At 39.8% G+C, this 17,726-nt stretch overlaps 1 protein-coding gene across 4 annotated transcripts in view; it reads right to left on the reverse strand.

Annotated features, from left to right (window-relative positions):
- MAPRE2 (microtubule associated protein RP/EB family member 2) overlaps positions 1–17,726 on the reverse strand; it is a 110,770-nt gene that overhangs the window by 43,007 nt on the left and 50,037 nt on the right. For all 4 annotated transcript variants that reach the window (XM_072151959.1, XM_072151960.1, XM_072151961.1 and 1 more), the window contains one exon: positions 2,945–3,072. In XM_072151959.1, the coding sequence (XP_072008060.1) occupies positions 2,945–3,065 (121 nt within the window). In that variant the 5' untranslated portion in view covers positions 3,066–3,072. The remainder of the gene's footprint in view (positions 1–2,944; positions 3,073–17,726) is intronic.

Below are 17,726 nucleotides of genomic sequence, written 5' to 3' on the forward strand. Positions count from 1 at the left end.
TACCGTATTTTTCGAACTATAAGGCGCACCGGATTATAAAGCGCACCATCAATAAATGCCTGCTAAAACGTCTAGGTTTATATATAAGGCGCACCGGATTATAAGGATGAATGACCAGCAGGTGGCAGACCTGTGCACAGTTCAAGGCAGCTGTTGTCTATAAGTATGGTTCACAGAGAAGGCGCACTGGACTATAAGGCGCAACTTTGATTTCTGAGAAAATCAAAGGATTTTTTGTGCGCCTTATAGTCCGAAAAATATGGTAAGTGAATTTAGTGATTACAATATTAGACGTTAAAGGGGTATTCTCGTCTGGGCATTCACATTCAGTTTCACTAATCTTCCATTTATAAACATTTCTTCATTTGGATGTTATTTAAAAAAAATGTTCCTGTGTGAAGATAATTTCTCATAAATGTAGTCATTCTGTCCCTTAGAAACGAGATGGCTTCCTCGGATACGACCACCTCTGCTGGAGGGATTGCACAAAGAAACAAAAGGTGTTTGTATATGAAATGTCCGGGAGTTACTGCAGGTCCCACAGCCGTCCTGTGGTAATGATTGCTGAATCCAGGAGGTCAGACAGGGCTCTATAGCGCATGTCTGGCCCCTGCTGCCAGAGAGTGACGTGGTCGTAACCGAGGAAGCCATCTCGTTTCTAAGGGACAGAATGACTACATTTATGAGAAATTATCTTCACACAGGAACATTTTTTTTATAACATCCAATTGAAGAAATGTTTATAAATGGAAGATTAGTGAAACTGAATGTGAGTGCCCAGACAAGAATACCCCTTTAAGGTTTAAGAGTAACCGTCATGTCAGTGTGGGGAGGAAGGGGGAGATAGCGTTGTGAACATTTTTCTTTTATACTTCATTAAGAAATTCTTCTAAGGGTGCATTCACACGACCGTTGGGGCAATGTACAGCCAACCGCAAATATAGACGGCTATAGCACAACAAGTGATATGTAGAGAGCAAATAGACAAATTATAGGAAATGGATAACTATATAGACTAGACGGATAGATGATCAGCATCTTCACCTGGGATTCATCCAAGGGGTATTAAAAGAGCAATACATCCTCTGCGCACAAAAGTCCACATGCATCGGACTCCTTAAGGACAGGGGGGCCCTAGATAAATTCCCAGTTTGCCGTCCCCCAACACTGTGTGTGTGTGTGCGTGCGTGCGTGCGCGCATTTTGATTCCTGATATATATCTATCAAATATATATTATGTTGGGAATCGGTTCACTAGTGAGAGCAAGACAGTTCACAGAGAGACAAAGGCAGACTTGTAGTTTCAAACCTGTTTTGTCTTCCAGTCTTTATTAGCAGTCTGCAATCACAGACCCACTATATACAAGATCAACAAAATACATAAAAAAAGACCTGCTCATCTGAACACTACCTAACACAGTAGCTTTCCCTCTCCTACCAGTATCAGCAAAACAAAACATAGTGGCAATGTGTACCTTTAGCTCTGGTCCCAAAGACCCATCCCATGGTACAGACAGGAGCTCCATTAATGGTGCCCCAGAACCTGCATTAATGAACATTGGGGCCGACCCCTACCATGCATAGGAGAAAACCCTAGCTGGAACATACACGCCATTGATGTCCTTTCCAGCACTTCCTTATAATAAATATAATAAAGATCAGTGCACCAGCAGATGGGGTAGGGCCTCCATACTTGAACGCAGCCATTATTAAATCCATGGATTCAATCCAGTCCCAAGGAGTCAATGTTACTGCTTCACGAATTCAATGCAAATGGTGAGACTAGCTTTCTATATATCAGAGTAAGTTTTTCTTTTGATCAGAAGTGTAGTTATGTAATGCAAATGGTCATATGTGACATGAAATACAAAAGGAGCTTTCAGTGATTTGTACTCTAGTAACACACTTTAGGTTTGGCCTTGATGGGAAGTTTTCACAGTTTCCATTGTAGCAATATTAGAATGCTACAAGTTCTCCAAATGAATGTAATCATCTTGCCAATAAACACCCGGAGGTTACCACTGCTTGACCATTTCTGCTTGGACATCTGCAGCGTCTCTGGAGTAAAATATGTCAGTGCTTACAGTGCAATCTTGTGTTATAAACTATATGGCATCCGAGACGAAGAGTAGCTAAAATGTGCACATTCCCTCGCTAGGAATGTTTATGCACGCAACACAATGATGTGGAATGGCCTCTCATTAGCCGCAGAGTCATTAACCCTTTAAAAACATGGTGAAACAGAATCCCAGGGTCAACATATAAAAATGAGAATGTTAATTAATGCTATAATGATAATAGGAGATTCTACATATTGTGACTTCACCTGCCAAGAACTTGAGTCAGGGTTAGACCATCCTTCCACTTCCAGGATTCTTACACTTTGGGAAACAACATTTCCTGGATTATTTAGCTAGAAAACCCTTGGAGATTAGTATTTCCATGCAGTGTGCCAATGTAGCATTTTCATGGCACACTGGAGGTAAAAGCTAACGCTAAGTGTGAATCTTGATTTATTATATATTGTGTTGTCCCATGTTTCAGTATTTCAGTATTTCCAGCATTTGTCAGAAACTCATACACCACTTTGTCCATTAATAAGGACTCCATTAGTTTTTGGAATAATAAAAGTAGTATGGTTGAGTAACTAAAAGGCCATATAAATCACCATCTCTCACACTATTAATCCTTGTATCAGTATTAAAATTCACTACAGTCATTCATCCATGCATCAACAAACCACAAACAGTATAGCATTTGCAAATGTTATATTACAGTAATAAAGTTCGAAAAAGCACCACAGTTTTGCTTTTTATAAAGTAAAACAGCATTGGTGGCTTGTAAAGTCATTTTTGTTATATTCATATTACAAGCATGGGGTTTAAATGCTTTAAACCTTATTTATAGGTCTGATGTAGGTTAAAATAAAGAGGAAATCTCATACCTGAACATAGTTGTTCGACCTTTGTGTAGTTTAAACAAAGAATGTCATTCACCCATGCAATGATGTCATGTCTGCTCATAGTCTCCTGGGTTATCGAGGTAGAGTACACGTTGACCGCCATTCCCCAGCTGTAAAGACAAATATGACATGAAAATTAAAATCTCATGCTAGGATCAGCATTTAATGTAGAAGTATCCAAGTACCAAAGATAACGAGTATGCCATAGGGAATGTTCACAAGATGTGAAGACAGCATAATAATACAGAGACTCCATATATATAGAGAGGTGTAATATAATGAAAATTATAATATTTTCATGTTATTGATGACTGACAGTTTTCTTCATTAAAAAAAAAAGTGTCTGACACATGGTACACTATGCAGATGAAATGCAGGCCCTAGCATTTTATATCCCATGTCCACCACATAGTAAGAGGTCTTAGTCATATGACCGGCTTTCACAGCCATAGAAAATCAAAAAGCCATAAAAAATACAACATTTATTTTCCTATGAATTGGAGCTTCGACCTGTTTAAACAGAACTAATTCACCCACTGAAAATGAATTAGTCTGTGAAAAGAATAGAATGCATATAAGACAATTCTTAGCTGTGGAAAAACAGGTCTTATGTGAAGGTACAAAAACATCACTTCTTTGGTAAGAAATGGAAATATTTATCATGGACATATTGTTTCAAATGTAGCAAGCTTTGTTACTGGACCAATATATTAAGACAGGAATGTGTATGGCTTTGCACTCATCCCAAAGATAGCCATACACCTACCATACATGTTCAGCTGGGTTTTAATGTGTGCACCTTCTAATAGGCAAGAAGAGAATACCCCACACACAAATCATACACACGAAAGGTAGGCATTTCCAAAATTTTAAAAAAGTAGTATGGAGCAGCACCTGTAAAAAATTATGGTCTGTCCAAGCCGTATCAGTGACCAAGCCGTGTCAGTGACAAAGAGTAATGAAGATACAGTATAGCAGCACTCCAATAATACAGAATATGGTGGGATAAAGATTATTGTCCTGGAAAGCTGCCTCACCGTGCTTTCATGGATCTAGTTTTATATCCCCATTGAACACCGTCCCAAAACAATATGGTAGCTCTAGCAAAACTGAGCTCATGTAAATGGTCAACCAACTTCTTGGTTAAAACTACTTCCATCAAATACACAGTCGAGTGCATAAAACAGCGTGTGGTTGGTCTGTTACTATTAAAGCAATGTGTTCCAGTAACATAGGTGGTCTGTGGTCATTTATCAAGCTTTTTCATTAATGACTTCTTTTTGGGAAACTATTACAACTGTACTTGCCTAGCCTCTGTACTGCGTGTAATTATTTATAGCCCTTTGGCTGCATAACATTTTCCTGTCTTAGAGGAAATAGTAAATTAAGAGTGCACCGTGCTATAAATAGACCAAGTAGCGTTTTCTTCCGAACAGTTTATACTGTGTCCATCAATGCTTATCAGCACAAAGCACATTTCGACATTTAGAGATTATTTTCACTGCAAAAAAATCTCTTCCAGATGAACTATTCACTTTTATTTATTATATACAAGTGCAGATAAAGTATTTTTCCACAATCACACAATATACTAAAAAAGAATAAGGAACAAAAATCTGCAATGTTTCACATGGCCAACATAAACCTTTGTAGGAAACCATGCGTAGCAAAGTAAACACTATCAAACTTCTAATAAAAAAACTCTATAAACAATTTGGAACATAACAAATATAACAATATAACCACCATTAAATGTATTTAAAGTGGCAAATAGTAGTCTAGATGTTCTAAAGCAAATTGCATGGGTCACTCCATGACAGCTCCAAGTGATTTGTAAGAAGAATTCAAGATAATTATGGCAGAATATTTCATAGCAGCTGCTATCATTACAGACTTGGATCAGTCACATAACCAATCCAATGCACAATTTCCATAGTTTATGTTTCCAAGAACTGATAGCTTCTATTATAAGAAGATCATTAGCACAATGGAGAAACAATGCCCAATTCTTATAAATTGGTTAGAAGATTCTACAAATGCTTTTCGTGCAAAGTTAGACAAAAAGCTTGACAAACATTAGAAAGACAAAAATGAACATCAAAACGGCAACTTATATTTTACAGAGACATTTGCTGTATATAAGAAAGAGTAAAATATATACACTAAAATAAGACATTTAGTAACAAATAAAGTCCACAATGTCTGGTTCTGTTTATATCTACATTACTGGTGGCACCAAAACAGATTTAGTCACATTTACATAAAAAAAAAAAATTAGTAATTTTTTTTCTTTTTGGTAAATGGAGTCAATTTGGTCTGTTGGGTGTATCAGTCATTAGATGGATTTAGTATGTATTCTCTATCATAGTTGGACCCACAAAGTAAAAAACACACAGTCTAAAATATTTATTGAAACCCCTTATGACACCAGCCCAATAGCGGATGTGCACTATCCTAGAACCATTACAAGCTCAGGAACCCCAGAACTAGGTTTCCTTGGTCTCTGGTGAAAATAAGGTCCCTGGTGACAGGTTCCCTTTAATTTCCTCTAAGACAGGCTGCAAGAGCCCATTACAGCTGTATTGCAAATATGCCTTTCTGCCTTTTCTAAGCATTTGTATTACAGTATAATTGTGTGTTATAACTTACCTTGCACCCTGATACAGTCCTCTGATTACTCCCAGGGGTTGGGCTTTGGTTTGCATGCATTTCAAAAAAACAACTTGTCTGCGCTGCTCACTCCTCAGCTTTCAGCCCCCACCTTTGTGCTCCTGTACTGCTCTTCCCTCCTGCTCATTCACAAAGCTTACAGCATGGCGAGCTGACATCAGTGGTGGAAGGAGGAGCTGTACAGGAGCTGGGAGATGATTAGTGAGCAGCACAGACAAGTCACTTTTTTGAAATACAGTCAAACCAAAGCCAACCTTTGGGACCAAGCAGAGGATTCTGTCAGGGTGCAAGGTAAGTTATAACACACAATAATATTGCAATGCAAATCCTTAGGAAAGGCAAGTTGCAGAAGTTGATTACAGCTGCATTGAAAATATCCCTTTGTCTTTAGTGAAAATAAGGTCCCTGGTGACAGGTTCCCTTTAATCTGACCACCCAACCTCCAATACAGATCGGTCCATGTGAGACCATAGGCCAACTGAAGGATCTTTCTGTACTCTGGTTGGTTAGTCCAACACTGTTTAGGATCCATTTACAATGTTTTTCCTGCACATTTGACAAACTCTACCGACACATGCAGGGGGGGGGGGGGAAGGTATCATCTGATCAGTGCATATAGCCCCCCCAACCACTTAGTAAGCATGGCCACAAGGGTTATCCAGAACCTGAGGGGGGGCATGACTCTTTCCTTGGAAACCTACAATCAAGCATGATAACATTGGGGTACTTACTCAAAGATCCACACTATCTTCCACTGTGAATGTAGTCAACTTCCTAGATTTTAAAGGGAAGGTGGGTGTGGAAACAAATAAACTTTTAAAATTCAGCAAATGACCCGGTGACAATACCCTTGACCCTCTATGATCTGGCTTTACAGACTTTTTACACTGTCTTTCCCTCCCCCCTGCTTCCTCAGCACTCCCACCCCCTCCCTCTTCTGTTGTGATCTGACAGCAACATGAGAAGTTTTGGCACACAGTGGGAGAGGAAAGTTCTCTACACAATGTAAAAGCCTGTCAAGCTGCAGCACAGAGGGGCTCTGGTAACATCCCCCAGAGCCCTTCTGGCTCATTAGCATAATTATTAAGTTGATTTTAGAAGGAAAGATGCCATGGATAAAAATTATAACACGATTACTTCAGTCACAGTGCCTGGATGTAGGAGTAAGTGTCTCTTGTATATCATGCTCCCAGGCGTCCTGTATGGGAAGCACATTTTTTTTCAAGCTAGAAACAAAACACAAATATAACTTTACCAAATAGTCTTTGCCATTGTTTCAAATATGTTCAAAGCAACATCTGCATGGATCTGCATTGCACATTGTTTTTTTTGCTTTGGCAGATTTTACAAAAAACTTAATTTTCTGGATGAGAAAATATCTTCAAACAAAATTACTCATATTGTAACAATTTCTTACCCCACCCTTATGTGGCATTTTACAGGAAACACAAGAAGCTTCTGTCAGAGAACTGTCCTTTTACGAGCCAGTAAGGAATGATCCAGCACAATGAAGCAGTTCTTCTCCGCAGTCAATGCAAGAGTTAATTTAGCCACGAGATTTCCCATTAGCCATCATTCTGCACTCATGAGACTTAACAGAGCATTTAATAAAGTGAGACTTCACTAGGGACATAACACATAGGAATAGTTACAAGTATTCCTTAAACCAATGTGTATAGGAGACACTGCTATGGCAACAGGATGGAGAAAAAGTAAGACGTGTCAACTTCAAGATTGTAATGGATCCACTTGGTGGTTCTGTGTCTGTGTGTGTGTTGTGGTATATACTTACACAAGAGCTAGAATACAATAAATGCACAGGGAGGAAAGTAGATAAACTAGGCCAGTGGTGGCTATCCTATGGCACTGGTGCCAGAGGTGGCACTCAGAGCCCTTTCTGTGGGCACTCAGGCCATCACCAGAGAGGACTCCAGGTATCTTCCTGCAGTCCCAGACAGCCCAGGACTTGCTGTGCACAGAGCTATTTTAAAGTGACAGTGCTACTTGGGACCACTGGAGGAGTGGGAAGGTGTGGACAGATCTGGATTATCATTGTAGTTCCTACTCAGACAATTCTACCTGTTTATGGGACCCTGGAGGGAAGCTACAATGATCACCCAAATTTCTTCTATTTTCTGCTTTATTGGTGTCCTCAGGGGCTGGTATCAATGAAAACTGTGACAGAGAAGGGAGTATAAATCACAAATTACATTTCTGCGTTGGCGCTTTGCGATAAATAATTGGGTCTAGGTTGCAGTTTGGGCACTAGGCTGATGGTTATGTCTTAAAGTGAATCTTTCACACTACTTTAGTTTGGGGGTTAAAATTGCATTACAGATATCCTTTAATTGTACATCATGCCAAAAATTAAATTGTGCACATTTGTCAATGGAAACGGCCTATACAACTATACTACTTAATGCTATATATTTTTTCTATTGGACACTTCTGAATGGAAAATCTTTTCTGCTATTGTAAAAAACTATAACCTAAAATATATTGAACTATGGAAAAGTACAATATTAAGGGCGCCACTGATATTTTTAGGAGTGTCAAGTAATTATTGGACTTTTAGAGCTGTTAAAACTTCCCCTTTGTGTGTGTTGGTAGCAGCAGGACCATACATTTATATTCCAAGATTGTAGCTGGACTTGAGGGAGACTCATAATGCTGTGGTGTTCTTTGCTCTCTGCATTACACTGCTCCTTAGCACCTCCACTTTAATGTAATATCCAACTGGAAGCAAACTTCAATACTAGAATAAAAATGTATTTTTTACAGTCTTGCTGCTACCATCAACACACACATATTTACCACTTGTAAAGGTGTGTGTGGGGGGGGGGGGGTTGGTAAAGTTTTGGAATGAAGGCAATGATGGGGATTTCCATATCAAATACGTCAAGGTTACCTGCCACCAGGTCAATGAATATTTACCTTATCCAGCTCTCAATCAAGTCAAATCCATCCTTTTTTTTACCAAATCCATCCATATTTCTTGTGTTGTATCATAAAGTTAAGGTTGGGAGCTCAACCGTGAAGTCAAGCTCTCTCTGTGTCCACTCCACCCGCCTCTCAGTAGAACTGCCCCTCTTTTGTTTTAGAGCAACCTCCTGCCACTCTTACGCATGCAAAGTCTTTATGTTTATCCAGGAGCTGCAGAAATGATGCAGTTCCTGGATGCCGGCAAGCTTCTTAGAAACACCACAGGTGAGTACTTTCGCTAGGGTGTGCATGAGGGTAGCAGAGCAGTGGAGGTTGACTTGGATGGGTAGGTTCTTCTGTGTAGAGGCCGAGTGGAGGTGGAGAGAGCTTGACTTCATAGTTGGGCCTTGCGCCTCCGGCAATTTATGATTTGAAGGAACATGAGGATTAAAAGTTAGATTTGACGCAGATCAAGAGGTAGGCAAGGTACTAGTGGAGGTCTCAAATGTCTAGTGCTGGCGACAGGTTCAGAGCAAAAATAAAACAAAAAAGTCATAATCTAATTATAAAAGGCAAAGTGAACATTTTGCCAAGTAGGAGTCTAGCACTTCAATTTTTGGGATAGGGGTAGGGCTCTTAAAAATATAGCTTACAGCAGTAGTTTAATGGGAGATGGTAAGTGTTCTTTGCAGTGTAACTGAAGTTACTGACATGTGTACAAGGTGGCAATGCTTGCACAGTACTAGCGGCGTGTTCTGTGGATGTGTTGATTGCCTTTGCCTTTACTTGTAGTGTCCTAGGTGAGTAACGATGATTATTCTGATCACGTCTCAGGAAAGCAAAGTTCCCATAGTTGGAATAACTAGCTGAAGTCTCGGTACTGGTTCAGCACATGCTTGAACGAACTGCATTGACAGCGTAAATCTCTACTCCTGTCTTTTAGACATTTTTTCACAATGGCAGACAATGGGTGACAGACCTTGAAATAAAAAGTCACATATGTTGGCGAATACTCCCAACACAAATTATGATTGAGATGTGAATAGAGTCCAACATAGGTTGTGCAGTGGGCCCATACACATGCATTACCTCTCCTTAATACATGCACTTGACACAAGGGGGTTATAGGAAGGCTTTTAATGGTTAGCAAAAACTCAGCAGCTTCAAGTGGGGAATAACAGAGAGGAAGGTCCAGTAGCTGCTGCTTTATACATTATCTGTCTCTATGGAGGGGCCATGATTTACTGTGAATCACAGTGGAAAAAGGGTGATTATTCTATCCTGTCTCAACTAGTTGTATGGCCTCTCAGTGGCGATCTAATGATCTACTTATATAGGCCCCCTTCCTGTAATAGGGCCAAGACGGCTGCCCAGATTGCCCTTATTACAATTTATCCACAGTGGTAGAGTTCAGGAGACGGCAGGTCAAGCAAGGAATTGATGAATGCAGTGACAGATGTGTAACTAGACCGAATTAACACCAGGAAAGTGAACCTCATTAAAGAAAAAAGGCAACAGAGAACAGCTAAGGTGCATGTTATACAAGTCTAGTGGTAACATGAAGGCATGGCAGAGGAAAGGTGTTGTGGAGGAAATATCCATCACCATACCGCACTATATGGGCAGATCCAGGATTGAAAATTAGGATGATGCGCAAGATGTTGAGCTTTAATTTATTTGGTGATTTTTGTATTTTTTTTTTTTTTTGCTATATTTTACTTATTTAAAAAAGTAAGTAAATGTGAAACACAGAAACGCCCAATTATTCAGCCACGGACAGACGGAAGCATACATCCTATTGACAGGTAGACACCCAGATGGCAGATAGGCCAAGTCTTACTTTTCTTCGTGGTTGTATATTATGTCTGCTCATTTCTGTTACTATGGACAAGAAGATAATTTTCAGACATAAGGTCGTCCATCCATGTGTAAAAAAGAACATAGAAAAGGGTTTGTTTTAAGTTTCAGAATGGGCAATATTCTTGTATCTAGAGTTTTTTTTCTATAAAACCTGCTTCACTGCACATTTTCTGAAGAACAAGTGAAGCTTCCCTTCTGAACTCAATTGGTCCATTGTAACCCAAATTCCTCAACAGTATTTAAGAGTGCCAGGGGAACTGAGGAATTTTACTACAAATTACTCTCTCAGAGCCTTGCAATGTCTTCAGGGAACCCCTTCCAAGCCATCAAACACGTGTTGCATTTTGCCTTTACGTTATATATCAAGTAAGTGGTTAATAGATGTATATTGGTAAATTACCTAATGTCCTGCCCCCAAAACTTACACAGACATTACAAAAACGTGAGGTAAAGGGACCAACCTCTTTATGTAATGTTTTAATTTGGCCATGCATATACAAACATAAAATGAGCTATCCTCTGGTTCACAGTATGAAATGATTCTCTGTCGACCCTGCTGATTTGGTGAGGCAAGATGAATATACAATATGGTCATGTATCTACACGGTTAGATAAAGCTGTTGGAAATTGTATGTGCACAAAGTTCCAACTTGACAAACCTCTTTCCGGGCAATAATGTTGTGTCATTGACACACAAATTAAATGAACTTTTCCCAAACAAATGTTCATTCTGTTTAACATCTGCCCTGTCCTTTGTCTTCTGTGTGACCAGTGACTGCTAAAAATAATCTTCTAAATGTTAGTTTCTTTTCTTTCATCCCAATCCACTAGGTTTCACTTTACATATCATGAAAGCAGTGCAGAAATATTAATCTATGTATATTGGTAAATTCCAAATATCCTGCCCCCCCCCCACACTTACATAATACATGATGTAAAGGGGCAAACTTAAATATAATAATAATACACATAATAATAACAATAAGGTAAATTAACTAACATGCAGCTCCCCACTCTTACACACACATTACAAAAAACTTGAGGTAAAGTAACCAACCCCTTCAATGTTAGAGTTACATTTCAATGAAAAAAGCAGATGTACATAAATTAAATGTACTCTGTCATTGCCTCTATATTTAGATAGTTGTACTGTAGGCAGATGGCAAGTTCGCTTGCTTAGATTTGGTTCACGTGTAGTTTTTTCACTACATCGTAAGGACACATCAGGCAGATTCCCCACATGCTTATACAGTGTGATATGTCGCCTGTTGACTCATTGTCATTGTCCTGATATCACTATCATCCTCTCTCCTGGAGCACGTATCCTCCAGTGAGGTTGGAGGAGGGATGCAATACGTTGGCTTCTATTGCCTCTCCTGAGCGTGTATGTCATTCAGCAGGATGGAAAGCCATAGAAAGCCACGTCCAACAAGTTTGGACAAACAATAAAACCACTCCGTGCACTTGCAGGATTTACCATTCCAAACCTTTGTTGGACTTAAGCTGTGGGGGATAGAGGAAACATAGAATCAGGAGGCCTCCCTACATACAAGATGGTTAGCTGGTCCCACATGAAATGGTGAGTTCAGCCAATACACTAATGTGTGCGGCCAACATAACGCACAAGTTTTGTAACCTCACTTGACATCAGATTGGTTTCATGTGGGGAATGTCAGGTGCAAAGTATACATGGAGAATGGATGATATTAAATTAAATTGGAAAACATCCATAAGTGTTTGTGTACAGCCATCCAACAATCTTGTGGATATTTATCTTCTACATTTCAATGTGTATAACGTAACATGGCCATTACATTTCCAAGCCATAACTGTTAAACACAGATGTGCAAGACAGATGTTTCTACACAAGCCAAGTGGAATACAAAAGGCCAAGTAATTGTTAAGTCATTACTACTAAAGGAGAGTAACTATGGCCACAGCAACAAAACAGCCAGAACCCCTGAATGCTTTCCTCTCGCTTTACAACGCAGATGTCCAGCATCCACAGGCTGTTCAAATCCACAACCACATCTCACTTACAAGGTTGACAAAAAGAAAATTTAAGCTCAAAATATCACAGCCCTCCCCCCGTAAATAACAAACGCAAAATATGTTTAGTGCACAAAACAGATCTGCACATTTATCAGTGGTTATTTAAGGTATACTGTAACACATTTATTAAAATAGAGCTCACTCCAGAATATATTTGGCAAAATTGACTAAAAAAAAAAAACACTACAATAGGTACAGACAAGAATATGTGTGACAAAGGATAAAAATGTTCTACCCTGGAATCTGTATTTTACTTTAAAGGGAACTTGACAACATGAAAATGTAGTGTAATGTGTAGAATATTATAGAGCAAGAGGAGATGAGAAGATTGATCTATAGTTTTATGGGCAAAGATTCAGTATCATTTTTAATTTTCATGTATAAGCCATTTCTAAAATCAGAAGTGTCAGTGGCCTATTAGTGATTGAGCGCCATCTCTATATAACACAGGGCTGCCAATCACGGAGTGACATAGTAACCAAGTGCCTTGATATCAATATATAACTGACACATTTGACAATCTTTTCCCTCAAATTTTATACAGCAACAATTTGCTCATCTCCTCTTGCTATATAACATGCTGCTTGCAGATTACAAAGCACTTTATTTTGTTCATCTAAAAGATTGCAAAGGACAGGTTTAGATCAAGATGAAACAGTAGAATTCCTATTCTTTGCATAAAATTACTCCTATCACAAAATAATTGGGTTTGGCTACAATAACCAAAGTTTACTAGGGAAGGTAACATCGCCTACTAAAGGCACCTTCCCATGACATATTACAGTACTGTATGCACGTCTTCTTCCATCATCATGTCCATGTCACTGGTTGGAGGGGCATGTAAATGTCCTTTGCGTTCCACTGCCTGACCCTCTGGAATTGCTACAGGATAAGAGACATCACCAGAATCCCCGAAAGCAGCTACTGCAGCTCCTCTTGACAGAAAGACAAAAGTTTACCGTTGTAAGTACTACATGGTTGACCCCATTAGGGGATTGTACTTTGGAATTTATGACCAACTTTTTAATGTAGACTAAAGCTTTCCAAATGGTCCTTCCCCCAATGTGATACCTGTTAGACAGATGAGGGTGAGCGAGTGGAGACTTACAGCCATTGATGCGCCACAGGGGATTCTGGAAAATATGGAAATAGGTTTTACAGGATGGGTTAAGGAAATCATTGCCTCTTAGCCACCTTTTAAGGCAGCCCCCTTAAATTTGAGCATGACTTTTTCAGAAAGGCAAATGACATGATGCAGGATAAAACCCAAACTAATATATACTATAGTACAGAATCCCAACTGTAGGCTCTCAAACAGGACCTTTCAGCCATAAAAAAAAAAATCACTAGGAGCCGCTTAAGTAAGCAGCCCCTAGCGCGTTCTCCGATGTGTTGAACACTGCTGCGGAGTACAATAGAAATGCCGGACTGCGCTCAAAGCAAATTTATGAAGGGGCGGGACTAGGGGCGGTGAAGCTTGGCAGTCACCCCCGGCCTATGGAGTGGGAGGGGCGGTCCGGGGAAGAGGCAGAATTGTGTCCTGTGCCCTATGTTAAAAGTGCTCAAAAAAAAAAAAAAAAAGGTGGTGTAAGTGATGGTCCTGCATCCAGAGACATTTCTAACAGGGGTCTGATGTCAACCACATGATGTGCATCATCTGCGTCATTCAGAGGAGGAGGCGTTCAGAGCTCCCCACCTTAACTTCAGTGTTAAAATCTCAGCCTCCTTGACTTTATACAATGAATTTACATCTCACATCAAGGTTGGCTTTCTGGATGATGCCACCACACTGTACCATGATCGAAACAAAAACTAGAAGGCGTTACCCTGCTCGTCAATATATTGGTAGTGGTCTAATAGGCCAAATAGTGATGGCAGGTTCCCTTTAAGGGCTTACACCTAACTTACACACTGCTAACGAACAACGGGAATTCTGCTTTAATCTGAACTCGACTTTGGCTAATTAAACAACTAATTGGGCATCAACAAATTTACTAACTCAGTGGGCACTGCTTTCACATACCGAATCTAAAACGAGTCAAACAACCCTAAGACCTAACAGATTTATTGACTCATTATTTTAGAGCATATCATAAGCAGAAAGAGACTTGAGAATGTGCTAAGCTGTAGAAGGCATTTACACGGGAAGCCCAGCAGTACAGTGTAATATGAGGATAAGGAGATCTAGCCTTTATAGTATATTTAGTGGAAGTCTGGCAGTAGCTCTGGCTTACTGTAGTTAGAGTAGCATCCAATGGGTAGTAGCATAAAAGCACAAGAAGATGGTGAGGTTTCATACTCACAAAAGTATTGCTGTTTGGTGATGTAATTTATTCTTATTCTAGTCCACAGTATAATATGATCGGGCAGGATAACTGGACCAACAGGATCTGGGTCTAAGGCACAGTAGATCTGAGAACCTTAAGCTTTATGATGCCTTCATACTCTAAATATATTTATACAGCTAAAGAACTCAAAGCTGACATTTTGCTGGCTAAACAAGTGTTGTATCCAGTAAACCACTGATGCCAATGACTTTGAGCATCATAAACAAATCTTTTAAAGACTCATTTTACAGCTATAGCCTTAAAGGACATTACCATCAGACAACCTCATGGTAGATGTTTAGACTCATCTCCCTGTCACATCCCAAACAGCAATAGCCTTCTTTTCTCATCCTTTAGAATGACCAGAGGTTTTAAACCATTGAGCGGCTCATGGCTCTGTCGTTTTTGTGCCACGCTATCCCTGCTGAAAGCTATGCCCACACAATGCCAAGAGAGCCGGCACATCACCGGTTCACCCTCTTCTAATCCCTCGCTGTACGCGATCTTAGCATTATCTCACTACATTCTGCTATGATTACGCAGTGTGTGAAGACCAGAGGGAGAGCCCATGAAGTCACCGACTTTGTGGGCATGTCAATCGGCCATGGGGGGAGCAAATAAATTAATTATCAGTGGAGCCACGAGGCGCTCAACAGAGCATTTTATAAAGCGCTTTTTCTAGACAACTCAAAAAGATGTGTAGATCTTCTAAAAGATGACAAATTAAGGTTATTGGCGATTAGGTCAGGACAGGGAGGGGAGTATAAACAGCTTTCATCAGGTTATCTGATGGTAGATATCCTTTAAGTTGGTGGTCTGAAACTAAAAATAAATGGTCCATCCTTATTGCTTATTATTTGGAGATTGGTGAGGGCCTGGGTGTCAGCTGATTATAACAAGGCATACATAACTGGAATCAGACAGACATCACCAGTAGTAGGTGGTAGTAGTTAGTAGTAGTAACCTGGCTGTGCTACTGCAGCTCAGATCCCATTCAAATAAATAACAATGCAATAGTTTATAGAACAGTAAGAAACATGTATAGAGTCAGAAGCAGACATCCGCTTATCCATATTGTCCAGTGCAGAAAACTTCTTTATGGCTCATTTAAATCTGCATTTTTTAGTGCACCGGTAGACCTCATTCTCACAAACGGCAGCTCACCATAAAAATTGCCTTCCCGCATCGTTCTCTACAAGTTCTTTCATAAAGTTGCGCTTTAAAAGACTTAGCACACACAGCTAATAGGAAAGCGCATCAGGCATACAGCCAGTGCATAAAGTAGATTTCTCAGGGAAGAGGCTCATAAAATGTGTATTAAAGGGGAGACATTTTAACTTTAGTACTGCAGAGTAAGAATGTATAGCTTCATGAATGAATTTAGCAGATTTCACAGCGAGCAGAAATAAACGGTTATAAATGTTATGTAGGAATGTTCTCCCTCTTTACAAGGAACATGTTCATTAAAATGAGGAGTAGGAAAACCCTGGTCTTGTAAGGGAGTAGGTGCATACAAATTATTATATAAACTTTGTGAGGAAACCAGTGTTCAGGCAAGTGCTGCTGCCCGTCCAATTGTTACCATGCACTGTATAGTGGCTGTTCTTGGTATTGCATCTCAGCCTCATTTACATAAAAGGTATGCGCCCTAACAGGCAATGGATATTATGTTACATGCTCATGAAGCATCAAAACTGTATTAAACTACTGATTGTCAGGGTGCTGAGTGTTGGACCTCAGCCAATCTAATAACGATCATATATCTTAAAGGACATCTACCACTAGGACAAATGATTGTAATGCAAGCACACCGGTGTGTGCCCCCTATGACAGGATCTGCGCTTTTAGTTTTCTATGCCCTTGTTTTTAAGAAATAAAGGTTTTTAAAAATATGCAAATTAGCCTGAGGGGCTCCAGGCTCCATTGACATCTATGGAGCCCCTCAAGTTAATTTGCATAATTGTTAAAAAGGTTTTTTTTGTAAAAACAAGATCCTAATAAGCTGACAGAGAGGGAACACACCAGCACGTAAGCGTGCTTGGCTTACAATCCTTCATCATGGTGGTTGATGTCCTTTTAGGGGAAAAAAAACTGAATGGAATTTAATACACCTTTATAGTAATGGAAGGACACTCCAATAAAACCTAAATAGCATAATCCACTGTGGCCACAGATCTGCAGTTCTGGTGGTCCTTGCCTTGCACAAAACTGTTTTGGCCAGTGATTTGCTGCCTCAGTAATGTGGGGCTCCCTGCAGGAAAATCAACGAAGTACCAGGAATCACCATAAGCAGCAGCAGTGGAGCAATTTCTACAGATCACACACATAAAGCAACAGTCAAATGGCCAAGAATTAGATTTTGGACGGTCTGGATGGTTTTTAAACATCCTTTATTAGGTTTATATGTCAATTTAACCCCATAGTTTCGAACCTGATATAAACTTTGGGCCCTTCAGAGGATCCTTTAATAACATTAATGGTGATTCTAGTTAATGACTGTCCATACTGACCTAGCAACCTAAAAGCATGTCAGAACTCTAGGTCATGAATTATTAATGCATTGTATGATCATAAGGCGCTCTGTTTGGACATGGGGACATTGATCTGACTTCCAGGTTGCACTTCCTGTGACAGATGTTACCTCTTAGTCGTGAGTGAGCAGAACGATTGAGGTCATTCTTTATGTTCATGGGCGGGCAGAGTCAAAACCTTGAATAAATCATGCCGTGTAAACCATAGCCTCTGCTAACATTAACAGGTTAGGGTTAAACCTTACACATGTGTGAAAGCTGTAAAAATGTGTAAAAACAATACATGTCGATAGAGAATTATCAGTCTCTTCTGAAGTACAGAAGACTCCATACATTCATCCACAGAAGCGGATCTCGTTGAGAGTTAGGTCATATCACAGCACCATTCTTATCAACAGCCAA

The sequence above is a fragment of the Engystomops pustulosus genome, chromosome 5 (genome assembly GCF_040894005.1).
Source record: "Engystomops pustulosus chromosome 5, aEngPut4.maternal, whole genome shotgun sequence".
Taxonomy (NCBI): domain Eukaryota; kingdom Metazoa; phylum Chordata; class Amphibia; order Anura; family Leptodactylidae; genus Engystomops; species Engystomops pustulosus.